Source organism: Sturnus vulgaris, chromosome 7 (assembly GCF_052056855.1).
Source record: "Sturnus vulgaris isolate bStuVul1 chromosome 7, bStuVul1.hap1, whole genome shotgun sequence".
NCBI classification, from domain to species: domain Eukaryota; kingdom Metazoa; phylum Chordata; class Aves; order Passeriformes; family Sturnidae; genus Sturnus; species Sturnus vulgaris.
The window spans coordinates 36,947,354-36,960,275 of record NC_142249.1 but is presented as its reverse complement, the minus strand read 5'-3'; the positions used below and the strand labels follow the sequence as shown (position 1 = coordinate 36,960,275).

General features: G+C 35.3%; 1 protein-coding gene across 1 annotated transcript in view; it reads left to right on the top strand.

The window, feature by feature from the left end:
• LRP1B (LDL receptor related protein 1B) overlaps positions 1 to 12,922 on the top strand; it is a 368,685-nt gene that overhangs the window by 317,226 nt on the left and 38,537 nt on the right. Inside the window, exons 77-81 of the mRNA XM_088168291.1 lie at positions 3,894 to 4,117; positions 4,376 to 4,482; positions 6,166 to 6,282; positions 8,083 to 8,256; positions 8,779 to 8,904. Of these exons, the coding sequence (XP_088024417.1) occupies positions 3,894 to 4,117; positions 4,376 to 4,482; positions 6,166 to 6,282; positions 8,083 to 8,256; positions 8,779 to 8,904 (748 nt within the window). The remainder of the gene's footprint in view (positions 1 to 3,893; positions 4,118 to 4,375; positions 4,483 to 6,165; positions 6,283 to 8,082; positions 8,257 to 8,778; positions 8,905 to 12,922) is intronic.

The window sequence follows — 12,922 nt, the reverse complement described above, 5'->3', positions numbered from 1 at the left end:
GACAAAGCTTTTTAACAAATCTGAATGTGGAAAATGGACAGACTGTATTTGAATATATATTGGACGCTTCTCATTTATATTTGTGAAACATTTCCTTCCAATTGTGGTTAACTATTCAATTATTTTCCCAGCGTTATCTCATTAATATTCAAATATTGTTGCCTTATTTGCAACTGATCAATAGGTTAATTGGTTTTATTGTGTTGCTTTAATATTGTCACGGCAATTTGGTTTTAAAAAGCTTGAGAATTCCTTAATTTTAACCTAAGTTTTTTTTTAATGGGTAAGTTTTCAAAGGTTACATTATAACTTTTATATCTAGACTTTGATATGTAAATCAGGACAGTAAACTTGAACAAAGTCACCTGCATTTTCAGGTAATTACATTAATGCAAAAACCCATCTCAACCGAAATTGCTCCATGGAATTAGCATATCAAGAGCCTTCCTCAGAGAATAGCTTTAAGTAGCTCTCCTAATTTTCTGTGAAAAGGAGTTTAAGACTGGTACAAATTCAAGCATTAAAGGAAACAGTAAATATCAACTCTTCAGAGTTTATTGACAGATGCAGAAGAGGATTTCATCCCCATCGAGTTCAGGCAGTCCAAGTGAATAGGTGATAACAGGAGCAGCTGTTTGCTGCCTAATCCTTGGAGAGAGCTGGAGGAGTTACCTGAGGTGAATACTCAACACGGTGCGACCCCACACTTGGACTCAAGTGCTTTATTTTATGGAACAGGACAAAGAGATGAGCATGAAAATGATGCTACCATATAACAGGAAGAAAAGCAAGGGTTGTGTTGTGTACCCAGTCAGTTTTTTTGGCAGCCTGCTCCAGCCCCAGTGTTCTGAGATCCTCACAAGAACCCTCCTTAACCACTCTTGTGATGCATCCACTCGTGCTTGCCCCAGGGCTCAGAGCATCCCTGTGAATGCAAACTATTTCCAGCCCATTTTCTCTACATAGCAGGAGTTTATGGTTTTACCTTAGTGCTACAGCTCTGTCTGGATGAAGTTTATATACTTAGAAGACTTTTATTTATAAATGATCCTACTTTGTGTAATACGAGTGTTGGTTTGGTGAATCACTGCACCCACTGGGATGCTCATCTGTCAACAAAAATGTTGTGTTTTAGTGGGCAAAAGTCTAAAAGTTTTGTTGTTTTTCATTTCTTTCTACTGTTCTAGTAATATAACCTTAGACAATGTATTATTTTTTAATGAAGATATTTTAGGCAAAATAAAATATTCCTTTATTTTGTTCCACAGCAATTCCATACCCAAAATATCTGCAAAATAAAACGCTGCTTCACATGTGCTTATGATACAAATTAGATTTGTCAGTTAATCGTCCTATTAAGCATTGCAAAGGAATGTGTTCCTACTGCATGTGCAAGGTATTTTCTTCAATCAAATTCAGCTTTAGGGGATGAAAATCTGTAATCTGCCTTTATATGAAAAAGGTTTCCAGATCCAAGTTGTTACTGCAGTTTCTTTTTCATGTTTGCTTGTTTGTTGGTTTTTTGTTTGTTTGTTTGTTTTGGGGTTTTTTTTTGTTATTAATTCTTTACCTTGAAAAAAGAATTTACAAAAGACAGCAGTTCTGATCAAAAGTCATTGAGCTGACGTGCTCTGTAGCTGTGCAAAGACATCCAAACTGTAAAAGGCAATTAGGTTTCAAACCCCAATTTTTCTAATAAGTGTAATACATCATACTTAGCATCAAAGTGGGCTAAAATCAGTGTAGAAAACATTAATGTGATTTTCTTCCTGTATTTTCATCCTTATTTTGTATGCAGAATTATTCTTCAACATTAGCATAATCCAAATAAGCTTTTAGGTAAGAGCTCATTTCCAGTTAGAAATTTTACTAGACAGTGTGAAAAGATGCATAAGACCTCAGAAATGTGATGTAGATGAAACTTAATGAACACAACTGGAAATTACACAGCCACAACATCAGTTAGTGGCTTTTTTCCTTTTTTTTTCTTCTTTTTTTTTTTTTAATCTCTTATACCAGATGGCTCCTTGGCATTTCTTATACTCATCTCCTTCTTCATTTGATCTTGAATATTCCCCCCAGTATTGCTGAAATTTCACTTTCCCTGTGTGGTTGAGGAGAAAGGCTCAGTATTCTCCAACATGTCCATCCTTGTTCTGGAATTTTTGTAGGATGTCCGTTTTAGGATGTCTCATCTGCTTCTAGAATCACCTTTTTTGGGAACCATTTCTCAGTCTGCTTGGTAACTCCCATCTTAGTCTTTCCAGGCTCTCAAAAGACAGTCTTATTGTAAACTGTGGGTTTGAACAGTCAAAAAAAAACCCCAAAGGTGAGAGGCTTTTCTGGCCATGACAGCTGTTTTCCTTTTAAAAGATTATTTGGTTCCAGCATTGTAAGTCATTAATCCTTGTAGTATCCAAAGAGATCTCCAGGTATGAGAAATTTTGTGACTCATGAGCTGAATATTGCCCAGAATTAAAAGGAGTTTGGACTAAAAGTACAATTAGTCTTATCTGAAAATACCTTTTTTTGGTATCTGGTCCTTTCTGTGAATGCTGCTTGGATAATAACAAAGAAAAAATGTTTGTTACATGCAAATACTACACTTAAAAAAATTCTGTTATTTGTGGAAATATGTGCTTCCCCTGTCATCATCTAGTAACAAAGAATTATGGTACAATATTTTGTCTAACTTTAAAAATCAACTATGAGCCTGTTTTAAAAGGAATACTGTTTAGTAAATGCAGTGATTGATTTTGCTGCTGTACTAGTCCTCTAAATAGAAAATCAAGGTTCTACATATCTATAAAACAAACCTTCTATAACATTTTTTCAGAATTAAAAGTTTATGAGCAACATGATGTTATGATGAACACTCTAAATTCACCCTCGTGGTCCTGTTATTTCATCTAGAGAATGAAGTGACCTTTATTTTATGATGAAGATAGTCTACAAATGTCTTGTGGTATTAGGGAACTCTAACACTTGAGAATAAACAAGTTATTTTAGGATTTTCTTTCCTGGTTTCCAGTTATGTGGCTTCGTAGCATTTCATTGCTTCATTTTTTAAGGAATATCTGGTTTTTGTTCATAATTTAACTTGATGCTGTTATAAGCAAATAGGCAAACAATTGTATGTGTATTTAGCTCATGCTGGTCCTGAGGTTTTTATGATACACTGCGTTCATGTTAGAAAGATTTGGGTAATCCTATTTTACAGGTGATATTCATTTCTGCAGGAATTCCATTAAATTATAGAGAATCATGTTCATAAAAATCTTCTGTTTGCAATATGAACTTCTGTCCTTAGGACCATCTTTCAGAGCTAAGCCTTAATGATTATGGAAAAAAAAATCATGATGAAGATCCTGCAGTTGATAAATGTAATGTTATAATCAGTCAAGCTTCTTTTAGGTGTGAAGATGAATATTCATGAATACAGAGGGGATTTTTATGCAGTTTTGTAAAAGCAGTGATTTTCTCTACCCTTGGCAGCCACTCCTCAGGATGGGCTCATGCTGCTTTCACTGAGGGATTTTGGGATGGAACACCCATGGAATAAAATAGCTGCATAATCCTAAAACTTCCTTTTCCTTTGGTTTCAAATTAAAGAACATAACACTTGTTGGCTTCAGTATCAATAGTTCAAGTAGTTGATGCCAAAGTGACTTTTCCCTAATGTGGGTAGCCTTAAAATTGAGAAAACAGATTTGAAACATTGACTTGTTCTTCTGCCTGGAATAGTCAGCAGATCCCTTAGAGCTGAGCTCCTGCAGGTGCAGTTTACATCTTTCCATTGCAGTGTTTCTGAAACAATGACACAAATCTGTGGCTTTGCAGCTGCTGTGAAAGACCATTTCCACAAGTCTGACTGCAACATCTGCTCTTTTTAGTGTCCAGAGTTCAAAAGGCCCAGGGGCATTGCTGTGGACTGGGTGGCTGGGAACATTTACTGGACTGACCATTCCCGAATGCATTGGTTCAGCTACTACACCACTCACTGGACCAGCCTGAGGTACTCTATCAATGTGGGGCAGCTGAGGGGACCAAACTGCACCAGGCTCCTCACCAGCATTGCAGGAGAACCATATGCCATTGCTGTAAATCCTAAAAAGGGGTATGTATCCTTCAACATCACTCCGATTTGGTAATTCAAATAAAACTGAGAAACGGAACAAGTGAAAGAAAATTATGTTTGCAATTGTCTAAACTAACTTTTCCAAGTTGTTTACTTAATTTCCTGCTCAGCTTACCTAAATGTAAACCAAGACCTCTGCTCTGCTCGGAATGTTGAAAGGCTCACAACAATTGAGCATCAGCATTTTGAGGTTCTGTGTGAGGCATTCAGCTTAATTTTTGTGTTTAATACTCTCAGGATGATGTACTGGACAGTTATTGGGGATCGCTCTCACATAGAGGAGTCATCTATGGATGGTACTCTGAGAAGGATTCTGGTTCAAAAGAACCTGCAAAGACCTACAGGTAAACACCTTGTTTTTTCCCAAGTACCTGATATTCACTAACTCAGGGAGATTTCAATTTCTCAGTTAAAAAAAAAAAAAAATACACCTGACAACACTCAAGAAACAAGCATTTTCCTATATTTGCTGCCTGAAGATACTTTTGTAACATCCTTCCGTGTTTCCTTCCTTTACTTCATGGTAGAAAATAGATGTTCATGGAGTTTGTTAATTTTTTTGTCAGATATTTAACACAGGCCCTTGTAGAGGGAATGCAAAGAAAGAGTTCAAGCCTTTAATATTTCCTCCCAAATAGGACTTTACTAATATTATTTACACTGATCTTAAATTTATTACCACATATGGCTTTCCTATTTCAAATAAGAGGGAGTGGAAATTTGAGCATTTGGACTTGACTTCACAGGACTTACACAGAAATTACTACCATAGGAGAGTTATTTGTATAAAACAAATAGAAATACTTCTTTTATCTCTGATACCATGAAAGATACATTGAGAATTTTAGTTATTCATTAATTTGCATTAAAATCTTCTCATTAAAATGCAAAGAATAATTTAAAGCTGGAGAGTGGGGCCTGCTTACATGCCCCTTACAGGTCCCACATGTCACACAGAGCTGACACATTGTAATTGCCTTTTACCAGAAATTATTCTCTTTAGCCATATCCCTAGATCTTAGTGTTTCTTTTAAAGAGGATTTTTTTTTTAAATGGAGCTCTAAATGTAAACATATTTCACTGGTCTATGAGTCAGATTTTCTCCACTTCCTCTCATCTATCTGTATCTGATTAATTTATGACCTTAAGAGGAGTATTTTCACTGTTATGTATAATTTCTTTTGATGTATTTTTTCTGACTTACCTACTTACATAAATAGGAAGAAAAATACCTTTTCCCATTCTTATTAAAAATGCACTGCAACTTCAAAAGCTCAGAATAAAATTATTTTATGGTTCCAATATTTTCTTCAGGCTGAAGTTTTTGACATGACCTAAAATGGCATATTAACCATTTAATCTTCCTCTGTGAGCATGGACTACTTGATTAAACTATTTAATTATTACCTAGAGTCTGGGTATTCATAATGCCATTGATCTTTTATTCTCTTTTGTTTTCTTTTCCTATACAGATGAATATATATTTTTTTTTTCTCCAATATTGCTGTTTAAGTCTTGCAGCACTAATGTAATTAAAATAATTTGATTTTTAATTCTATAAGACTGCATGAGAAGTATTGGTTATAAAAATGAGAACACAGTTAAATATGTGTGGAAGCAGAGTGCAAAGATTCCATGAATTCTGAATGCTTTGTTTTTAACACCAGACCACACTGGTGCAATTCACATATTAGATTTTGGTTGGGAGAACAGGTTAGAGGATTTGATTCTATATTTAATTCCCACCTAGTATTTATAATTCTACCTGCTGAGGAGAATGGGTTAGAAAAGGTGCTGACCTTGGGCAGAGTAGGTAAAGAAAGAAAAATACAATGGTGGCCCCAAGGGGAAGGTTTAAGTGAGAGCTGTTATATTTTATTCCCTTTAGTTTCCAGTCAAGACTTTTCATTGCCACAATATTTTGTGTATGTAAGAATATGAATGACATAAAAATGTAGAGTTATATATAAAAATACTAATTTTTTTTCAGGTTTTATGTTCCTATTTGAACTTTATCTCCCTTGTAGGTCTCGTGGTTGATCAGTTCAGCCAGCGCTTGTTCTGGGCTGATTTTGAGTTATCTGTTATTGGCAGTGTTCTTTTTGATGGCTCTGACTCAGTTGTGTCTGTGAGCACCAAACAAGGTATGGAGAGCCTTGGTATAACATTCCTACTTTATTTTATTTTATTTGGCTGCAGTTTCACTATTCAGAGGAATTATGTCAGCAAAAGTCAGTGCTTATTGAGTAATATTTTGTGCTTTTGTTAGGCAATGCTTCAAACATTATTTAAGCAGGTGCTTTAGATAATTTTAGCTTTAAGATAATCTAATAAAATTACCTTAGAGGAACAAAGATTCAATGATATGTGCAGATCGTCAAGTTTAGGTATTATTGAGTAACATTTAGGCTTGATCTCACTTGGACTTATTAGAGCTGCCTGCATTGAATTGGAGATTTAGGAGTTGTAGAACAGTTTATCTGAATCACTTCTGGGAGTAGAAATAGGCTTGGCTTTCAGGTCAGTGAGTAATCACAGAATTCTGCTAACAGAATGTGAATGAAGAAAGTTCCTTTTGATAAAAAAGGAAATTCTGGTGGAGCAAACTTTTCAAATTTTTAAGAATTTCTTAAGTAAGAAATTTATGAAATCTGAGTAGAAAATAAAATGAATACATTAAAAAAATATTTGAAAGCAGCCTTTGGGGAAGATTTCTTGGTGGGCAGTTGGTTCTGGAGAATCATCAGGATGTTATTATACCTGGTGCTATTGAGTGTTTTAGCCCAGAATTCACCAGGGTATTCTGGAACATACCAGGAGGAATATCCCTTAATCCTTAATGCCCAATTGGGCAGGACAAGATAGAAATCATCTTATTTTTGTTCAAAAGTATTTTATTCTACAATTTGTATCAATAGACATGAAGATAATCATCTGAAGGGAGATCACTTTGAGTGTAGGGATCTGACCACAACCTCCTCTAGCACTGGACCAAAGGAAAATTGAGTGAGTTTAGAAATTGCTTTGCAATGAAAAAAAAAAAACTTCAAACCATTGAATTAAGCAAACCTAAAAAAATTAATTAGAATTCATGCATATTTTTATAAAAATTAAATACTGAGTACCAGGCATTGATAGCATGAAGGAACAATAGGAAAAATAAAGGCTGATTAACGAAATTGAGTAAATACACAGGAAATACGAAACCATTTTTAGAGTAAATGGAGAAAATAGCAGGCACAGGATATCACAAGGAATGACAGATTCTGCTTCTTGATGGGTTCAGAAGAGATGCATCTCAGGCAAAGAAGTTTTAATTAGAAGCCGTTGCCTTATTGAGAGTAAATGTGAAATTCTACTTCCATTTGTACACAGGAAATCCAACTGGTGGCCCAATAGCCCCTCAGAGCTCTTAAAAATGCAGAGTTGATAAAGTTAAAAATTTCTTTAGCATTAATTTACTATAATTATGAATTAAAACAAGTGTAGTACAAAAGCTAGCATTTCAAATACGTTAGGAAGGAGCTGAAGAAATGTTTTGTCAGAATAATTTCTTTCATGTGAAGCAAAATGACCTCTTTCTTCCTTGTCACATACATCTAGTTAAAGTGTTGTACCTAAGGTACCACAAGTAGAACAATTCTGTTCTAATTAGTGAGTTGTTACTACAGTTTTCTTTTTTTTTTCAATGATCAGCCAGTTTCTGAGGCTCAGTTGTGTGGAAAACTGATAAAAAGCTTGACATTTAAGTTGTCTGCAAAATGGGAAGAGTTCCTTTGAGGAAGATTGCCTTTATAAAGGTAGTTTTTGTGGGGACCAAACAAGCTGTCTGAAAAATAATGTCCTTAGTTGTTAATCATAGTAATGATTTGAAGTTTTTATTTTAAAAAGTTATTATTTAAATATGAATATGTATTTGTATTTATTATCCATTTTTCTTTAAGGTTTACTGCATCCACATAGAATTGACATTTTTGAGGATTACATATATGGAGCAGGCCCTAAGAATGGTGCATTTAGAGTGCACAAATTTGGCAAAAGCCTTGTAGAATATCTAAGTGTGGATGTTGATAAAGCAAAAAGTGCCTTGATTTTTCACCGCTACAAACAAATGGACTGTGAGTAAGCATAATTAATTTAAATTCAATACCACCTCAGGGGGGAAAAAAAGTAACCAAGTTGTATAAATATAAACCAGAGCCTGATTGTACAAACTGAAAATAGATTTAGTCATATTTCTTTATATAATTTTGATGCATTTTCACTCATTTAGAAGGGCGCTGGACAAATTTGTACAGAAATGCCTTTTGTACCTGCACTGTAACTGAGATATAAAAAAAAAGAAGTAGAAGAGAGATGAATAACAATACCTGCAGCCAGAAGCAGATGACATTTTTTACTCCATGTTACCAATATATTTTTTTGGTAATGGAACAAATTCTGTCCTTCTGTGGGTCTTGCACTGCTGTTTGAGGGAGTGTGTTCATGGACTTGAGGCTGTTGATATCCTGGGAAGTGGAAGTGCATCAGAATTTTTGTATCTGATTATTTATCTTTTCTTTGCTTTAGAACACAGTTCTACATTTTTTAGATTAAAAAAAAAAAAATCAGTATTTCTAATATTTTGTATTTTTAAACAGTGCCTAATCCCTGCTTGGACCTGACATGTGAATTCATTTGTTTACTCAACCCCTCTGGTGCAACATGTGCTTGTCCAGAAGGAAAGTCATTGATGAATGGAACATGCATTGATCAGAGCCTCCTAGGTAGGTACTGAAAACTGCAGGAAAACCAGAAAACAGACAAATGGTCACTTTTGGCCATTGCAAAAGGCCAGGCTGCCTGTGAGTGCAGAGTTTAGTGATGTTGTTCAAAACACACATTACTTAGCTGAAACTGAAAGGACAGGTGAAGAAACAAAATCCCTGATTCAAAAAAAAATCCTCCTCTGCTAATATTCATCAAAACAAAAAATGAGCTTTCAGCTTAACTGATTCAAGGTGATACTTAAAAGTGAGTGGGTATAAATACTGACCAAAAGAAGTTTGAAAAGCACTGAGGTGTTTTGGATCCCAAATTAAAAGTGAGTCATTTAGGAGAAAAAAACATTGCAGCAATGGTGAAAAGGCAGTGAGAGCAACACAGCAAATAATAATGACTTTGAAGTAACAGTCAAAGAAAGAAAAAAACCCTTCAGCATTTTATCTAAAATTATGTCTTCTGGGAACCTCTATAATGACTAATACTAAGACACAGGAAATCAGAATTTATGAGAAAAGAGCCTCTAAGTTCTTGCTGTATTTTAGGAATGTGGAGGGAATCTTTTCCATAGGTGATTATTGAGTACTTTAAAACGGTCTTCACTCTAATTTAGGCCAAACCTAGTTTGGTCACACTGCTGGAATGATTTCTTAGCCAGTTTGAATTTTTCAATGTTCTAGAAATCACAGAATAGCATTTCTTGTGTGTATTATGTGCATTAGGATGTTTTTCTGATGTTTAAGTCCAGGCTCAGAAGTGCAAGTGAGGGATATTTTGGTGAGATCCTCTGTGCTCAATTTAGCAATTTAATTAATTTACCTGAAATGTCATAATTCTCTGGAGAAAATCTCATTGATCTATACTATCTAGGCTTTAAATATTGAATTAACAGGACTGTTTTAGTGGTTCGTTATGTGGTATTAATAAAACTGTCCAATTCTGGTCACAAATCACTCTGAACATCTTCCCTGCCCCTCCAAGTGTCAGCTCTTTGTCCATCTCAGGTGGACACTTGTCAAGAATTTCTGCTGTTACAGCACCACCTAAAAATTATTTCAAATTACCTCTAGTTACTACTTAGGTGTTGAACAATGGACAAATAAAAGAAATTTGTTTTTCACTGCTGACTTGTACCAGTTTGAAGTCATAATTTCAGTAGGGTTCCATTTTTTACTTGTGGGTAAAGGATTGTGCTGTGGTAATGTTTTCAGGAATGTGTGTTTTTATTAAAGAAAGATCTGAAGAGGTTTTTAAATGACTTGTTATAAATTTTTATGGATAGACAGAAAATGCCTAGAGAAGCATTTTTAATATATTGATAATTTTGAGTACCTTCCCATGGCTGCAATATCTGTTATGACTTTTTAAAGGGCTGCTGAATAAGTGTTTCCTTAGTTTTTTGTTTACACTTATATTTCAAGTAATGTCTAATGGAGGCTTTTTTCCTACTTTGTTTTATCTATGTTATTTTTGTAATAGTAGACTGCAAGTTTTGTAGTATCACAGATTACAAATTATGAATTGAAAGTTCTGTATCATAATACTCTCTAATAATTTTTTTCACTATTTTGATTTTGTTTTTTTTAAGTGTAAGTGAATGTTAAATGTTTGTCTCTTGCTGAGACTGCAACTTCCAAGGGCCAGCAGAGCTTTCTGGAAAGATCAGAGCTGACCCCAAGATCAGCATCCTGAACTGCCACAGGTTTATAAGTAAAGGCTGACAGACAGTCACTTGCCATTGATAGGTCACTAATAGCCAGCAAACAAAAGAAAAACCCATTTATAAATCAGCTTCTTTTCCTTCAGGAGGTTATACAGTATGGAATAAAAACTAGGAGCTGCAGTTCTCCTTTTCTAATGAAGATCTAGAAAATGTATATGAAATATTCCAGAGCCCACACATTCACCTTGTTTAAAGTTATTCAGAACATTTTTGGCACAGTTAAGGCACCCAAAAGAGAAAATCCTGCCTTACTTGACTACACTGTTGAAGGGTGATCTGACAATCCAAAGGGGGGTTATGCAGACATATTTTTTTCTGTTGGTGTTCAATAAAATCCTGATTCAAAGTCAGTTGAAATATTCTTGTTGATTTTGGTGGTCTTCTGTTTTTTGAGGTATTCTGGTTTTGTTGTACTTGCACACATCTATTTTAGGTTGTGTAAGAAGTCTTTTAGAAATTAGTAGCAATTGTGGATATCAAGAACTAGTAGGGTTGAACTGTACTTTTTGAAGAATATATTATTCAAGTTACAATAGAAAATAGAATCTTGAATATTCATAATATTTTTAATGCCTTTGAGTGGTTTTTTGAGTATTTTTAAATGCAGGAAGGAAACTGGTGATAGATTTTCATGACTTGGCAGAGTCAAAATGGGACAGCCATCCCCAGTTCAATTCAATTTCTTCTTAGTCTGCCTACCATAAAGGTTGGTTACTGCAAGGTAATCTCAGTCTTTCATTGTTCCTTGTGCTATATCCCAAAAGCTGAGTCAGATTCTTGTTCACTGGATTGTTCAGTTTCTGCTTTTTTTTTTTTTTTTTTTTTTTTATCAGAAGAAAATTAGCTAAATCCTAAAATTCTGCATCCTGTTATTCCTGGCTTGGTCCATTGTGTTATTTTTTTTCATGAATCCTACATGAGGAATTTTACATATTGAGTCCTCACTGGTTTTCTGTAGGGCTGAATCCAGATTGCTTTAGACAGATGTTTCCCCAGCACCTCAAGCAACTGATGAGAAACAGCTTCTGGGTTTGATTTGGAGTTTTCAAGCTGGAGTCATTACAACATATGGGTGTGTTACATCATTGAGAATGTTTTTTTATAACAAAGTGAGTACAAGTTCCAGTGTTTTCTGAGATAAGCTTCCATCTCATTTCTCCCTGGATGATTGTGACTGACAGAACAGAGTTCTTTTGAGGTTGATTTACTGACTAAATTTACTGGACTTTTTGAGTTTAGAAGCTACCCTTTAGTTTTCCTAAAGGAAACAGCAGAGTACCACCTCATTTTCCTAAAAGAGACTCCTGGATTTGCATCCATTAGGTTTCTTGTATCTAATTGTCTGTGTAGCACAATGAAGCTGCAAATGTACCCAGAGGATGGAAATGAAGAGACTTGCACTGGAGGAAGACATTGAGTCCCACAGCTGAACGAGCAGCAGTAATGAACACTTCCAGGAGTTCCCTGTTCTGGAGCCTCACGTTTATCACTTTCCTCTTAAGAAGGGAACATTTCTCCTCCTTTGGTTGAGTGGAAAGCCTGAGGAAAAAATTCCAAAGACTCGGTGGTGTTTCTTCTGAATAGAGATGAAACATTTAATTTATCATGTTGCTTCCCTCAGCACGTTTCTGTGGGGATTTGCCCACTGCAAACAGAGATTGCAAGCAGAGAAGGGGCTTTGGCTGGGGTTGGAGAGGTTCATCCCTTTGTGCCTTATTTTTCAACCCCAAAGTCTGCCTCAGGGAGAAGGAGCTACTGCAGTTTGGTCCATGCTCTCTTCCTGGAGGCTGTGCTGCTTTTTTCAGACATCTTAAATATCGAAAAATAAGGGTCACAAAGATATCTGCTTCTGATTTGAAAAAAAAAATCTTCTATTCATGGCATTTCTTCTGTACTTACAAAGGGGTTATTGCTGGGAGGGGTGTTTCCCAGTACAGAAGAAAATGGGTACTAGTTAGATTTTCTTACTGTGCATCTTTTTCTTAGCCATTCTCTTCCTTTTAAAATTGTAAAGAAACCAGATTTTTTTAAGAGGAAAAAAAATGTGAAGGGAAAACAAAGAGGAGCATCTGTCTTACAGCCTTCAGACAAAATCTGGGGAGAACAACTTGTTCTGATACTTTTCAGCATATGGAAAATTGGCAGGTGTAGTACAACTCTCATCTGCAGGAAGATTTACAGAACCTTACCCCAACATTAGAACTCTGCTCTCTGTCTTTATTAGGTGCATTCAGCTCAGTAAAGGATGGGCTACACTTTTAGGAGAGAGTCCAAGGGAGAGCCAAGAGCAAATCACTTTC